At 38.1% G+C, this 16,536-nt stretch overlaps 2 protein-coding genes across 5 annotated transcripts; both read left to right on the top strand.

Moving 5' to 3' along the window:
- The first annotated feature begins 48 nt into the window (after positions 1 to 48).
- tmem39b (transmembrane protein 39B) lies at positions 49 to 8,843 on the top strand. 2 transcript variants are annotated; one of them, XM_086095758.1, is made up of 9 exons: positions 49 to 165; positions 1,044 to 1,226; positions 1,297 to 1,516; positions 1,687 to 1,770; positions 2,108 to 2,262; positions 4,514 to 4,847; positions 6,152 to 6,339; positions 6,422 to 6,542; positions 8,485 to 8,843. In XM_086095758.1, exons 1-9 carry the CDS (start codon positions 146 to 148, stop codon positions 8,716 to 8,718), a joined length of 1,539 nt encoding a protein of 512 aa, XP_085951884.1. In that variant the 5' UTR covers positions 49 to 145; the 3' UTR covers positions 8,719 to 8,843. The 2 variants fall into 2 exon arrangements, with proteins under 2 accessions (XP_085951884.1, XP_085951885.1); XM_086095759.1 differs by lacking the exon at positions 49 to 165 and adding an exon at positions 357 to 537 and having other exon boundaries at positions 8,485 to 8,842.
- Positions 8,844 to 9,696: 853 nt separating this feature from the next.
- ccdc28b (coiled-coil domain containing 28B) lies at positions 9,697 to 16,319 on the top strand. Of its 3 annotated transcripts, XM_086094552.1 has the most exons (6): positions 9,720 to 9,938; positions 11,189 to 11,496; positions 13,802 to 13,971; positions 14,042 to 14,196; positions 15,024 to 15,046; positions 15,120 to 16,319. In XM_086094552.1, the coding sequence occupies exons 2-6, from the start codon at positions 11,261 to 11,263 to the stop codon at positions 15,172 to 15,174; spliced, it is 639 nt and encodes a 212-aa protein (XP_085950678.1). In that variant the 5' UTR covers positions 9,720 to 9,938; positions 11,189 to 11,260; the 3' UTR covers positions 15,175 to 16,319. The 3 variants fall into 3 exon arrangements, with proteins under 3 accessions (XP_085950676.1, XP_085950677.1, XP_085950678.1); XM_086094550.1 differs by having other exon boundaries at positions 9,697 to 9,938; positions 15,024 to 15,263; XM_086094551.1 differs by having other exon boundaries at positions 9,699 to 9,938; positions 11,237 to 11,496; positions 15,024 to 15,263.
- The last annotated feature ends 217 nt before the right edge of the window (positions 16,320 to 16,536 follow it).

A 16,536-nucleotide genomic window follows, 5' to 3' on the forward strand; every position in this document is an offset into this window, starting at 1 on the left:
GCACTGTTTGCAGCCAATCGCAGCGCACAATGTAATTGTATAGCTAACAAAACAACACATTAAATCGGTTTTATGTGTTGTGCGTTGCTTCGTAAACACAAGGTAAAGTAAAGTGGACCCCCAAACCCCACTTCCGCCCACTCGTATGGAACCCTCGTGGAAAAGGTATGGACATCCCTGCTGTAGTAGATAAACAACCATTCACAATTAAGAGTTCAATAAACCTAACATGCAACTTTCAAACGCCACACAGGAACCACAATCCTCTATGAAGCAGACATTCCAGAATGTCTGATTCCAAACGTCAGCGTACGAGTAATGACGTTGACTTTGTGGCACTGTCCCTTTAAATGAGACTCCACCCTCTGATTGCTAACATCCGCGCTCCCGTCTATCAGCGGCCACTTTTACAACAACAATGAATGTGTTTGGCCATTTCAATGAAAAACACGCCAGCATCTCAGTAGTTCTTCTTAAACTATATTGCCTTTAAGTGGAAATTGATGCCGCGGAGCAGTATTTGACACACCGTCGCTGGTAGGCTTTCATCTTCCTGTTGATCAATTTAATATCTTAGCCGAATGCTAACTAGCTCGCTCCATGGACTCTTAGTAGGCCTCCGATCTTTGCATTTAATCAAGCATGGTCTTGGCGGAAAGACCCTCTGGGTTCATTTGTCATTGTGTAGCCCCCACCACGTTCTTGCAGCTTGTGTGTCTGATGGCTTGGATGGAAACGTTTTCCCGCTGATACTATAAAACAGTTTTGTGACGTAGCTTAGTGAAGTCAATGAGATTGTAGGAGTGCGAAATATTTGCAACTTTGTGCTGCATGTTAGAATTACAATCATTGCGACTACAGACGGGGTTGCTACTTTAGGTAATGAATGGATGTAATGGCTATAAGATTTCACACTGTCATCGGCTGTGCTTGTTTGGACCACACCTTAAGGCAAAATATGATTGCTAATGTACTACTTGCGGGTTGTTGTCAGCCATCTAAATACCAACCTGATACTTGACAGTTTCCCCTCCTCTAAACAGGTCTAATAGCAAGGGTAGGAATCCCCTTAGGGGTGAGCTGTGGGTGTGTGTAATGGCAGGTGGAAGGCGAGGGGCAAACCGCACCACTTACTGCAGACCTCCACTTGGCAGTGAACCAGGCTCAGTAAACAATGGCAACCACTCCACCAGCTCCCCCGTCACCGGGGTGCGATCTCGCGCGAGGTTAGTTTGACTCTTTTGTCTACAAAATGTCGAAAAGCATAGTCTAATCTTTTTTTCTTTTTTTTTGCAGGATTGGTACAGGAGCCTGCATGTCCAGCCCTCCGCTGGCTGCGCAGACAGTTGTTCCCTTGAAACACTGCAAGATCCCGGAGTTGCCCGTGGATCACAACGTGCTGTTTGAGCTGCATCTTTTCTTCTGCCACCTCATTGCCCTCTTTGTCCACTATGTCAACATCTACAAGACTGTATGGTGGTACCCGCCATCGCATCCTCCCTCACACACCTCACTCGTGAGTACCCTTACGTGACATTAGTGAGAAACTAGATCTGAGGTTGTTCTTCCTGTGCTTGCGTGCTTTTTTTTTTTTCTCTCTACCTTCTCTCTTTTTGATGCATACTCATCCAAACATCTTTTATTTTTATGTTTTTATAAGATTTAAAGCTTTGTGTTGTTTTACAGAACTTCCACCTGATTGATTATAACATGCTCGTGTTCATAGTCATCATTCTGGCTCGGAGGTTAATCGCAGCAATTGTCAAAGAGGTGAGAACATCTATTTAGCTTTTTTTTTTTACACAGATTTTCCAGAATTTTTGTCACATTTTCGCAAAAATAAGACCTATCTTGAATATCATGCTGTAGAGATGATCCAATTGTGTGTGCAAGATGTTTTGAATAATGTTGAAAATGTGAATAGACTGTATGTGTATATTTATTAGATCCTGTATGTACTGTGTAGTTTTCATTAATTTACACTCACTTCTTCTCTTTTATTTTAATTAATTTTGAAAGGCTCCAAGTTGGTGTCAAGTGTAACATTTGAACTCTGATACATATTAATAGAAATTCGGTATCTCCTTGCTTTTTTGCTCTCCTGCAGGCATCACAGAGTGGGAAACTATCATTTCCACATTCCATCTTCTTAGTGATGGCACGGTTTGCTGTGCTAACGCTGACAGGCTGGAGTCTGTGCCGCTCCCTCATTTATCTCTTCAGAACTTACTCTGTGCTAAGCCTGCTCTTCCTCTGCTACCCGTGAGTACCATCATGTCTGCTTCGTTTAAGGAACTTTGGACCTTGAGCTACTGAGTTCGTTTACATACGCACTTAATCAGGTTGCTGACGTAGTTCACTCACTCAGATTTTGGACCGATGTGCTCCTCCCACATGAAGAGCTTGTTTTTGTTATGAAAAAGATAAGAGGAACCACAATTTTTTTTCCCCCCGCTCCAAATAATTTTTTAGTTGTCCAAGTTTGAAATTGTTGTTACAGTTACAGCCTTACTATCTCTCCTGATAAGACAGAATTCCGTCATCTGTTATCTGAGAAATTGTTAACCCAGGGATAATTGAAGTTTAAAAGGTATTTGTCATAGCGTAGGAAAAGTTATCTGCCACATTTCAATTGAGAATATTATTAATTACTGTTACAACTGTGACCTTATCCACTCCACAATAATTGCATTGTTTCATTTCACTTGTAACAGGACTAAATATGACAATTCTGCGACTGTGAGCTTATTTTTAAAATTTTATTTTGTGTCCGTTTCATTTTGTTCACATTACTTCTCTCTGAACCTTTTACACAATATTTTATGTTGTGTCCTGCTAAAAGCACTCGAGTGTTTTGCTTTGTTAAAACATTTTTGTTCATTGGGAAATTGTGACCGTACACATTTAAGTAAATAATGATTAACCCACATTTTGATTTAGGCCACTGATAGCTGCAGTTTTGTGTATGATAAATAGCATGTGTGTTAAAATGTTGAAAGTGAAGAAAAGGGAACATTGGGCTGTTCCAAAAATAGCAGGTGTCAGCATTTTTCTTGGCAAAGTCAAGCATTTACTGTAATGAACTGAGAAATGCTTGAGGATTTTACCTTTCCAGTAAATCATTTCAGTAATAATTAGTAGGGGCCCGGCCGATTATTGCCCTTCAAACATCTGCCAAATGGCTGATTATTTTCCCCTTAAAATGTTATAATCGAAGAAATCCGAATTTTTCAACGCTGTGAAAGTACCCCAAATGCACCATTTTGCTTGCATAGCATTAGCATCTAGCAAATGTGTAGCATGTTATTCTGGTTATTCTGTTGTCCCTCAAGCGTCCTTTAAGCTATTTAATGACATCCCAGTTGGAGTTAACTGTAACACTGAACACACAACAATAAGAATAACATCCACTGCATATTTAAATACAAAACATGCTTCGTTTTTAAAAAATCGCTAGCCTAGCGCTAATGCTAAAAGCGAAAGGAGGATCCCATTCAAATGCTAACCGGAAGTTAACATCTTTTATGCATTTTTTTTTTTTTATATATATATAATTGGCTGATTAATTGGTGATCTGTATTTTTTTTCTGCCAAAAATCGGTATTGGCATATCGGTAGGGCCATAATATTTAAAATTGTGTCAACCAACTAATAGTACCTGTGAATTAGTTTTCAACTCCAGTATAAAATACTACCTAATAATAATAATTTAGGCTAAAACGAAATAACTATTTAATTGCCACTAACATGAAGTAGTGCCCTTTTCTGGACGGAAAGAATAGAATGTTATGAGTAGGTTTGCATCATCTATCATATGCTGTAAGCATCACTTGCCTTCAGTGAGTGGAAGATGTGATATAACATTATAGTCACAATACATTAATATGATTAGAATAATATTCCACCATCAACATATATTCTGTACTCTTGGTCCTCATTGGGACCGAAATTGAGCTGGAGCCTATCCCAGCTGACTTTGGGTGAGAAGCGGAGTACAGTTGAAAATGTATGGATAGACGTTGAGAAGATGAAAAACAAATTTTATTCACTGTTTTAAAATATTGTACAAATTAGCTGCCCGCTTTACCATAACGGTTACTTTTGGTCTCTTTGTAGCTGAGTGAATAAAGTCAGGAATTATTATATGGACCACATCCTACTGCTTGGTGGAAATGGGGCCTATTAGACACATTAGCTCACCTATCTGAGCATTAAATTGACAATTGCGATGCAGTCGGCCAGTAAAGAGGAAGAAGTCACTCTTGCTAGTCGGGTGGACAGTTCGCTGCTTGTTAATAAGGAGCTGACAAAGTGAACATTGTAACAGGGATACAAGAGCGCATTGATTTGTTTTCACTGCACACACTCGCACTCCACACCTGGTGGACGTGAAGTCGTTTCGTGTTGGGCTGTGCAACCATCTTGTGGCATATATAGGCAGGCACAACGCATTTTGAGTGGACTTGACTGTACAATTGTAAGAACTTGTCATTGTACCTCCTGTCTACTACAGATTTGGGATGTATATCCCATTCTTTCGGTTGAGCTGCGACTTCCGGCGCGCAGGTCCCCTCTCGCCCATCGCCAGCATTGGCTCCAAAGAGATGGGCAGCGTCAGCCGGGTGCGGGACTACCTGACGGTGCTCAAGGAAACCTGGAAGCAGCACACCAGCCAGCTGTACGGCGTCCAGGTCATGCCAACTCACGCCTGCTGCCTTTCGCCGGACTTGATCCGCAAAGAGGTGGAGTTCCTCAAGATGGACTTTAACTGGAGAATGAAGGAGGTGCTGCTTAGCTCCATGCTGAGTGCGTACTACGTGGCCTTTGTACCCGTCTGGTTTGTCAAGGTGGGATATTAATGTTTTTTAATATCAACAAAACTTTAAAGTTGTAGAATTCGCAATGCGACGGACATTTTCTGATGAACTCTCGTCTTATGGCGGCCATTTTGCATCTTGCCACTGATAATGACGTCACAGTTACTCAGGTCAGGTAACGACCAATCAGTGCTCAGTTTGTGAACATTACATGACCAAACTCAGAAGGCAGGTGAGCCTTGGTTGGTCGTTCCCTGAGCAACTGTGATGTCATTTTCAGTCGACAGCAAGTCGGAAAATGGCTGCCCCTGAGATGTATGGAGGACCAAAACTGCCAAAATATAAAATGAATAATTAAATAAATAAATAAAAAGTGAAAATAAAAACATAGATAACAAATATCATTAAAAAAATAAAAACAGATATAACAAATATAATTATATAAATATAACGAGCAGAGCGTATTTATTGATTTATATTTTAATTCTGTTGATATATTTTTGTATTTTCACATTTTATTTTTATATTTAAATTTTTTGAATCTCATTTTTTAAAAACTTTTATTTATTTATGGATTTTTTAAATTTAAATTTTTGAATTATATTTTTTTAATATTTGTTTTTATTTTCACTTCATTTATTTATTTCATTTATTTATTTCATTTATTTTTGATTTTGGTAGTTTTGGTCCTCCATGTAGAGATACGGGTCACCGACATAGATGGTTCTTTTTTTTTTTTTTTTGAGCACACTATAAATAGATAAATCAAAAGTGAAAATAAAAACAGAGATAACAAATATAATTCAAAAAATAAAAACGGATACAACAAATATAATTCAAACATTAAATACAAAAAATAGATATATAAAATAATAAAATGTAAACAAAAACAATATATATGAGCAGACCCGCTCAATCAACCATTGAAAGGCAGTTTGCAACGGCAGAGTCCAACCCAAGACTTGCTTAGGCCCGCCCCCTCATTTGAATAACATCGTCCTGACATAGCATCTGCAGCATGAAATAAATAAACAAACAAATAACAAATATAATTATATAAATATAACGAGCAGAGCGTATTTATTGATTGATATTTTAATTCTGTTTATATATTTTTGTATTTCCACATTTATTTTTATATTTTAATTTTTTGAATCTCGTTTTTAAACTTTTTTTTTTTAAACTTTTATTCATTTATGGATTGTTTTAATTTTTGAATTATATATATTTGCTTTATTTATTTATTTCATGTATTTGTGATTTTGGCAGTTTTGGTCCTCCATATAGAGATGCGCGTCACCGACATAGATGGTCCTTCCTTTGTTTTGATTCAGAGCACACAGTACGTGGACAAACGCTGGTCTTGCGAGCTCTTCATCCTGGTGTCTGTCAGCACATCAGTCATCCTCATGAGACACTTTTTGCCGCCGCGCTACTGCGACCTGCTCCACAAAGCTGCAGCGCATCTGGGCTGCTGGCAGAAAGTCGACCCGTCCCTCTGCTCCAACGTCCTCCAGCACTTGTACGGTTCATGACTCAGTCAGCGAGATGTGCCTTTAAGCTCAATTGGCAATCATTCGTTATCTGCTGTGTTTTGCTCTCAGGTGGACGGAAGAATACATGTGGCCACAGGGAGTGCTGGTCAAACATAGTAAGAATGTCTACAAAGCGACGGGCCACTACAATGTCGCAGTACCATCAGATGTGTCCCATTATCGCTTCTATGTGAGTAATGCAAGCAGATCAGCTGGCGGCGGACTGGTTTGTTTATACAGTAGTGCGTTCAGGTAGCACTAAATGATTTTTTTTGAGATGCAAGCCGTCGCGCAGCCGTTTTTCTGCTTTAACTTGTGAGCAAAAAAACAGATGAGTGAAGAGGGTTCATGCTGTTTATCGCTATTAACACAAGTTTGCCTTATGAACCGCTGCCATTTTGTTGCTAACACACAATAGCTAATGAATAGCATTAATACACTCCTTCGGCCATGGATATTTGAACACAAAAAGCAACACAGACAATATGACACTGCTCACAAGTATATCTTCTTTATGCGCTGTGAAGAATGATTTACTGAGGACCTGTGATTTGTCTCTTGCATCAAACATCTGATTTTATGAAGTAGATCTGGGTCATAAAACCTCTTAGCCAATGTGGCTAAACATTTTACACACTTCAACATTTTTTTGTTTTTTAAAAAGTCAATTTTTTTCTCTCTCTCCATTTTTCAAGCGCAATAGCGGTGTGTGTAGCAATTAGTTGTAGCCATTTGAATTATGTTATGATTGGTGGTTGCCAATTTAATTCAAGGACAGTATCTGTTCATTTATAATGATCCGAATTAATTCAGTTGCATGGAATCGATTCAGTAACTTTTAAGACAAAAATTTGCCCAAAGTGATTAAAAATAAATTAGAGATAGACCAATATGTTTTTTTCAGGGCCGATGCCAATTATTAGTAGTAAAGTAGGCCCATAACTGATATTTTAAGCCAATAATCATTTTTAGTTTAAAAAAAAAAGAAGGGGGGGGGGGGGTTTAATATTGGTGTAAAAAAAAAAAAAACGACAAAAAAAACAATCTTGACTCTGTTGTAATGTCTTAAAGCATGTTTATTGAACAATTTTTCAGACTTTTCAAAATGTAGATTTTTATTTATTTTTAAACCTTAGAAAATTGACATCCTTTTAAATTTCTAACAAACATTCAGGGAGCTCCCAAAGTTATCATTACGTCTTAAAAAGTTACCAAAGCTCTCAAGAGTTTTCTACAGTAAATATTTTTTTCCTCCAAATTTAAAAATACCTGAAATCTTAAACTTTCACATTTGATTGTTTTAATGTCGAACAAAAACAAATGGTTCAGAAGTTTCACAGGGTCAGTAGCATCGGTTATAAAGTTAACTAATTAAAAAAAAAATTGCTTCCTGAGATTAAAATGGTTTTAGATTGACATTATAGCGACACTCAGATTTTTAAAAAGGCCAATACCGATATTCATCAAAATGCCCAATATCTATCTTTAAAATAAATACCTAAATATAAGTTCCTTAGATTCCTGTTGCTTATTTGGGAATCAGGTAAAACTAGTTATGGTCCTTTTTATAAAATCAAGATTTTCCTCATGTAAATTGTTTTGCAGTAAAGGCGGAAACAGCAATTTACGGTTATTGATTTTATTTCAACTTAATTTTGTCTGGTTCAGCCAGTTTTTTTCCTCATAGAGAGATTTGATTATTTATATAAAACAAATATCTCCATTGTAAGGGGTCCCCGGCCCCAAAGATAATCCCTGTAAATAGTCGAATGATAAATGCTAGAAACAAAACACTGTAAGGTTTCCACAACAAAAAGCTTTTCGGAGTAGTCGTAATACACGGAGCACGAAGAAACAAGTGAACAAACATGCTCAGATAACATCCAATCGCGGCTCAGCTTCAGAAAACAGGTGAGCCGTGATTCAGCAAGTGGCACAATGGCCGCCCCTTGAGATGGATAAAGTGGTTGGATTTTGCTGCATAATTCATATTCCACACAACAACATATTGTAAACATTTTTGGGTGGAATTCCCATTTAAAGTTGTTTCGCATAGTACCACTGTACAGTAAATTCATCGACATAAGTCGCTTTGCATCCCAACTGACTCGTTCTATCTTTTCCACCCGCAGTTCTTTTTCAACCAACCGCTACGAATATTGAACATCCTCATCATCCTGGAAGGTACCATGATTTTTTACCAACTCTACTCGTTGATGTGCTCAGAAAAGTGGAATCAGACCATATCGCTGGCACTGATCCTCTTCAGTAACTATTATGCCTTCTTCAAGCTTCTGAGGGACAGACTTGTCTTAGGGAAAGCGTACTCCTACTCAAACAGTCCATCAGACCAGAAAGTCAGTTAGGTGAAGTTCTTGTGGGGTGCGCTCAAGAAAAACATGCTCGAGAGCTCTGTATTTTTTCTACAAATTGCGTTTGGTGTCATGCTTTTGTTCTGATCTGTCAATAAAAAAAAAGATATTTTTGTATTACTTAAAATGTGGTCTGGTTGTAAATGTTTCTTGTTGTACTGCAGTCCTCAGATTGGGTGTTTAAAACACATTTCATAAAATATTTCAATTACATTTCTTTGACTAACACGAGCACGGCCGTCTCCAAGTTTTGAAGTTCCGTTGAGCTCTTCGTTCGCTGTGTGCCTGTGTTAGTTTTCTCCAGGTACTCCGGCTTCCTCCCGCTACACTTTTTTAAAATGGTTATTCTTCTGCCAACGACCGCAACAGATTCACGTGACATTCCCAATTCATGGCCTTATTTAAGAGTTGTTTGACGTTGACTTTTGCCAGCCTAAATACCACCGGCTTCTGACCTTCCAATTTTCTGTCTAATATAAAATGCGTCCAAATGAGGTGCACTACCACCCCCCCCCCCCCCCAATTATTATATTGGCATGAAATAAAATAAAATACCACTCACGGGAGAGCTTTTTAAACAAATGTGCGCTGTCCCTTTAAGACTGCTCAAGCGTGTCAGTTTTACTTTTGTATAGACATACATTTTACAGTCTCCCTTTTATTTTTTTCAACTTAGGTAGTTGAATTAATACTTTAATCAGTCTTTAATCACAACTACTACTGTAGTTGTACTGTACAGTTGTGAGGACTACCGCTATCGCTGACCCTAATGACGTTGAGGAGTAAAATATAAATACAATGGTTGTTGGAAAAATATGCAGATCTGGACAACATCGTCATATGATATCCACAGAAGAATTGACAAGCGTGAACCTGTTCAAGGACCGCAGATGCTGGATGGAGAAGAGCTTTTTTGTTCCACCATGTGGACGCTGACTTGCTGTGTCGGAGGGAAAGATAAGTGCGTTTTTGTGCCTGTCAGACAGCGCTCGGGCTAAATTGCTTCCAAAACAAATGTGCGCTGTCCCTTTAAGACTGCTCAAGGCTGCAGCTGCGCTAAGAGTGTCGCTCATCGCAGCCCCGATTTAACATTTCCAACATTTTCACGCATGCTACGGGGTCGAATTATTTTTTTCTTATTTTTTTCCTAGCCTCCTAAATGTGATGAAATTTGATGTTGCAGCCATTGCATTCCCTGGTGCGTCACTGAGTCGGTAAGTGTCATTTGTTTGGAATGGAGGCGATGAGTTCATATGCGTGCCGCTTTTCTTTTTGTCATCGGTGTATTTAAAAACAGGCCACTGATTTGTAAGAACACGATAGCTTCATGTTTAAGTTTCTAAATTGTGGTCAAAATCTGCACCACAAAGCTCTGCGTGTGTGTGGTCTTCGATGTTTGTGCGTCAGATAACTGCCATCCGAGTTGACTTGGGCTGTTCTAAAAGGGATGAAGCGGCGACATCATTGTAAGAGCATTAATGTGGCTAACAATCGTGATGGTAGAAACCACACAGTAAATAACTGCAGACATTTTACAGTTAAAAAAAAAACTTATTTTAATATCTCTGTTTGCATGAAGACATTTTTGGAGAGGCTGCGAGAAACAAAGCATTTCTCTCTCTCTCTCTCTCGAGATTATAGCCCTGTTTTTTTTTATTATAGTGAATTATTTCCAGAATAAGAGGAAAATGTGTTTTTATAGGTATTAGTTGTACATGGAAAAACAAAGTTATCAAATTAACTCATTCACTGCCATTGACGGTTATAGACGTCAAATATTCATTTTAACTATTTCTATTAATTTAACATTTTTTTCCACTTTTTTTTAACAAGAGTATGAACACCTAGATTTTTTTATCGTACATTTAGAACAGATATAAAATTTGTGATTAATTGTGAGTTAACTCGTGAAGTCATGCAATTAATTACGATAAAAACATTTAATCATCTGACGCTACTAATTTTTAATAATCTTTTATTTTATTTTTTTAATCGCGTCAGGCGATTAAATATTTTAATTGTAATTAATCGCATGACTTCAATAGTTAACTCACTATTAATCATACATTTTATATCTGTTCTAAATGTACAATAAAACTAATTATAGGTTTTCATACTCTTGTTAAAAAAAGTGTAAAAAATGTTAAACTAATAGAAATAGTTCAAATGAATTTTCAACGTCAATGGCAGTGAATGAGTTAATTATCAGAAAAATGATAACTTTGTTGCTGAAAATTGTTCAATGAGTTAAATATCCCTTTTAAAAAAAATGAGTTTATTGTCATTGCATTACAATATTTTTTCTCCCCCAAAAATATGAATTTGTTATTGGCACATAGACAATCAACAAGGTCCATTGGTGCTAAAACGTAAACTAACTGAACCAGGGGTACACACCTGATTCCAATGATCAGCTCATCGCCAAGCTCTGTAGAAGCCTGATAACGACCCTGATCGCCATCAGGTGTGTTGGAGGAGGGAAACATCACCAAGTCTCTGCGGCGCTCCACAGAAAGAAGACGACAATCTGCGGACGATGGAGGACAAACGCAAGAAGCGGAGCCCCAAAGTGTCCCTCCCGCAGCCGCCGCCTCCCCCCATCAACCCACGCAAGGTCTCCGTCCTGCCCGCCAGCAAAAGCGCCACCTTCTCCCTCGGCCTGCCGCAGCCCCCATCCCCCAAAAACCGCGGCAAGTACAAAAGGTCCGTCGGGGCGGCGGGACAGCCCAAAGAGGTTTTTGCTGGTGTGGTGGCTCCACCTAAGACTACCAGGTAAATATACCAGCAAGGGACAAAATACTTAAGTCGATTATTGAGGTAATTTATTGAGTGTTTTGTAGATTTGAGTATTTAGATAACTAAAGGAGTATTTAAGTAGATTTAAGAGTATTTAGGTAAATTAGGGCGTATTTGAGTATAGGATATCTAGGTATTTAGATTACTGTTAGTTAGTCATTAGATTCAAAAGTATTTAGGTAAGGTAAAAGTTTAGAAGTATTTGAGTATATCTAGGAGTATCTACAATACTTAGTATTTCAGTCAATTTTTAGGAGTTTTTAGATAATTTAGGGAATATTTTGTAGTTTTAAGAGTAACTTTTAAGGGAGTATTTGAGTAGCCTACATATAGGAGGATCTAGATTACTTAGTATTCCAGTAGATTTAAGAGTATTTAGATAATTTAGGGAGTATTTAGTAGATTTAAGAGTTGGTACTTTAAGGAAGTATTTGCGTGCATGTAGGAGTATCTAGGTTACTTTTAGTGAGTATTTCAGTAGCTATAGATTTATTTGGGTAACTTGGGGGGTATTTTGTAAATTCAAGAGTATTAAGGTAACTTTTAGGGCATATTTGAGTGTATCTGGGAGTATTTTGATTACTTTTAGGCAGTAATTCAGTGTTTTAAGAAGTATATTTGAGTGAATCGAAGAATCTACATTATTATTTTGTGATGATGTCAGTAGATTTATTAGAGTATTTGTTCAACTTTAATGGAGTATTTGAGTACATATTGGAGTATCTAGGTTACTTTTAGTGAGTATTTGGGTAGGTAACCTAGGGAGTATTTCGTAGATTCAAGAGTATTGGGTAACTTTTAGGGAGTATTTATGTGAGTATGTGGATTACTTTTAGTGAATATTTCAGTAGGTTAATTATTTAGGTAACTTGGTTATTTTGTGGATTTCAGAGTATGTAGGATTTTAGTGTATTTGAATGCATCTTTGAGTAGCCTACTTAGATTACTTTTAGGCAGTAATTCATACCGAAAGTATTTAGGTAACATGAGTATTTGAGTTCATCTAAGTCTGTACATTACTCTTAGCAAATATTTCAGTAGATTTAAGTACTTTAATAACTTTTAGGGAGTATATTAATTACATGCAGGAGTATTTAGATTACCTTTACCAGATTTAAGAGTATTCAGGTAATTTAGGGAGTATTTAAGAGTTGGTAAGTTTCAGGGAGTATTTGAGTATATGTATAAGTATCTAGATTACTTTTAGGGTGTATTTGAGTTTATGTAGGAATATTTAGATTCTTTTTAGGCAGTAATTAGCTATTTTTCTCCCTAAAGCGTATAAATACGTTCTATTTTAAATGTTACCAGGCTCCCAAAGACATATTTATACTTTTTTTTTTAAAATGTTTTCATACAGAAAGCTTTGGCCTCTGAACTGAAGAGAATGCTTGAAGCAATGGTAGTTATTACACAAACGGCCAGTAGGTGCAGCAGAGTATAAGAAACCAACCAGGGCCATGTTGCAAAAATATTATTTCCCCACTGTTTTAAACAGATTTGTGAATAATGATGAAACTTAGCTATATTATAATGCTAATTGGTGCAAAACAGATACAAATATATATATATATATATTTTTTCCTGATGAAAGAAGAGGCTCTAATTTTTCTTTTTTATAGCAAAAGAACACAATATTCTGAATCCAGTAAAACAGCCGGAGCAAAGGGGGTTGCTTCAGAGAAAATGGCTGGGAGTGAATGTTAATTGATTAAAAAATATTTTGGTAATTTAAGCAGCGTTTGAGTATGTTTATCTATCTAGTATCTACTTTACTTATTGCAGTAGATTTCAGAGTATAGATCTAAGAGTATTTATGTAACGTATCTGTAAGATGACCTGGAGGGCTTTGCATATTTGCGAATTCGCACTTGCAAATTTGCCTCTTTGCATTTATTTATTTGTTTAAACTTGTCGTTTGTGCATCTTAAAAATCTCCTCTATTTTGCCATTTTGTGCTCACGCCAAAGCAATTACAATGTTACTTTGGTGCCATCTGGTGGAATTTTGACGCTGAAGTGAGTTGAGGAGTTTCAATAGGAAAATATAGTGAATTTGCTGCCATCTTGAGGCATCTATCGGCAATTACAGTACAATATAAGATGTTTTAGAAGGTGGAAGTGGAGAACTTTAAAAAAAAATATATATATATTTTTTTTAAATCTGTACCTCTTGGAGGAGGGCAAATAAATCCAATCCTTGTTGCTGTCTTTTTACAGTACACTGTCAACAACCTTAGGATGGTCAATCTTTGTTTTTGTTTTTTTTGTGACTCTTCCAGGGCCCACAAGGAGAAGCCTAGGGCCCCCCAGCCTGCTGGACCCAGTAAAGTAGTGCAGTCTTCCCCCCTGCAGCACTCCTTCCTCACCGATGTGTCCGACGTGAGAGAGATGGAGGGTGGCCTCTTGAACCTCCTCAACGACTTCCACTCGGGCAAACTGCAGGCTTTTGGTCAGATGAGTTTGGCCGACTTCTAATCGAGCGAATCGAGCTAATTGAGCTAATATGTGCGGCGGCGCAGGTAAGGTGTGCTCCTTCGAGCAACTGGAGCACGTGCGCGAGATGCAGGAGAAGCTGGCCCGACTTCACTTCAGCATGGACAGCCACGTGGAGGAGCTTTCCGAGGACCAGAGGAAGTGCGCCTCAGACCACAACTTGGAGCACCTGCTCGGCAACGTAAGCACAAAACTCAACTGAAGTCCGTTTTTCATGTTTTTGTTTTTTTCCCGTGAGTATTCATTTTTACGTGTTACTTTGAAAACAGTTTATACTTTTGTTTTCGATGTTGGCAGGGTCATGGCCTGTTGGAGCTGCCTTGTTTGTGGTATTTTGTCTCCCTCTAAAGGCGTTCTTGTGTAATTGTTTTTTGTTGTTGACTGCGGCTTTGTTCCGGTAGATGATCACATGACCCCTCCAGTTAATAGTGGGCAGTGCGCAAACCACACGCCAGCTTACGCTACTATTCTACGGCTACAGTTTTCGCGACTTCCTATGTTGCTTGTGCCAGAGAAAAGCAGTGTTTTTTTTCTTTTTATAGTAGAAGAAGAAATGGAAGGCAACTTTATTTACTCCAGCCTCTTCATTGATTTTGAAAACTGTTCGCTATCTGTCAAATTGTGTTGGACAGAATAGTCAGCTACAATGAGTCAGTTAAACTGCCGTAATGTAGCACCAAATGGAAATGTACATTTCTGAATCCTAAAAAATAATAATCTAATAATTCAATTCAATGCTAGCTAGTAAAATGCCAAACAAGGATGAGGAAAAACAATTGGGCCGTTGACGCGCTTAATTAGGCCATCATGGAAAACTCATGAAATATTAAATCAGGCCAGAAGAACATTCTAGCCGCCCGTCCCTTTTTGCCTCCCTGTGCCGGGAGGTGAGCTCATTCATGCAGGGAATTAGATGGAAAATATTGACAAGCAAAGTGATGCAAAAACCACATTAAGGATCAGTATCAGGTTCTGTTTTCACTTTTGTCTCTGCTCTTCCTCTTGCAGCTAGAGGAGCTCAGCACCTCAATGTATCCTTTGCATCTACTCGGGTCTAAAATAAGCAGAATGTTTGTGGTGGTCGTCTTTAATGTGCGTGTCCAGACAAAAGCTCCACTTGGCTGAGAACCAGGACCTGCCCAAGACATCTGCGCCCTGACTAAGTGAGGTGTTGAGAGGCCGTAATGTCCCAGCGGGTCAGTTACCATGGCCATTTTCCACGCGGCTGCCATGGTAACACGATGAACACAGGGGGGGGGGGGGGGTAATTTTGTCAAACAAATGAAAAAAACCAAACTCATCACAGCACAAGATCTGAAAGTAACTTATGATTGAATCATTTTTTTTTTTTGTGCAAATCAAAAGGACATTTTGACTGCTTGGGGTCACATTGCCCCTGAAAAGCACATTGTGGTTCAGTCAGACACTTTATATCTTTGCTAATATTTTGAACAGGATTTGATCAAATATTTATGTAAGACAATCTTCGCCAGAAGACCAAATGTACAACTTGGGTGTTTGATGAATGTCTAATTTCTCTGCACTGTTTTTGGGGGTTTAACTGAAGGGGACATCAACCCCCCCAACAATAAAATGTTGTCTAAACTTGGCATTCTGATTAATATTGCATTTGTGGAATATGAATGAAACAGCAAAAGGGGCAGCCATTTTGCCACTTGTGGTCGACTAAAAATGACATCATCATCATCATGGCATTACAAGGTAGCGACCAATCCGCGGCTCATCTATTCCTTGAAGCTGAGCAACTGTGATGTCATTTTCAGTCAACAGCAAAAGGCAAAATGGCCGCCACCTGGGATGGATATAAATGGTGCATGTTTGTGGAATATGAATAAAGCCACAAAAATGCAGTTTTTATCCATCCCAGTTGGCGGCCATTTTGCCACTTGCTATTGACTGATATCAGTTACTCAGGTAGCGACCAATCACTGCTCACCCGTTATGTTGAAGCTCAGCAACTGTGATGTCGTCAGTCGACAGCAAAATGGCTGCCACCTGGGATGGATAAAAACTTTATTCGTATTCCACAAACACAATATTAATCTAAATGCTATGTTTAGACTAGTGGAGCTGACAATATTTCTGGGTTGACTTCTCTTTTAAGATGTGTACTTATACTGTCTTTATATAGGGATTCAAAATGGCAGCTACTTCATCGTTGAGGGAATTTAAGCGGTGAGTTTTTGCTTGATAACAAATGTGTGTTCCCTAACGAGCAATTTCAAGTTATTGCTTTTTTTTGTCTCCTGAGAATCTATTAATAAAATTTCAAGTTATTGCGTCTTCTTTTTTTTTTTTTGTCTCCTGCGAATCTATTAATAAACACCTTTGGGGTTGCACTTAGCTTTCATTGTGAAAAGTAACATGACAAGTTGCGTACGTAATTACATAATACTCCAGACACTATGGATTGGTTAGCAATTTCAAACGTGTACTTGATACTCTCTGGCCATCACGTAATGAGCCAATATACAAATGACTTACCATCAATTAAATATGG

Source organism: Leptonotus elevatus, chromosome 14 (genome assembly GCF_054856555.1).
Source record: "Leptonotus elevatus isolate MCC_2025b chromosome 14, RoL_Lele_1.0, whole genome shotgun sequence".
Lineage (NCBI taxonomy): Eukaryota > Metazoa > Chordata > Actinopteri > Syngnathiformes > Syngnathidae > Leptonotus > Leptonotus elevatus.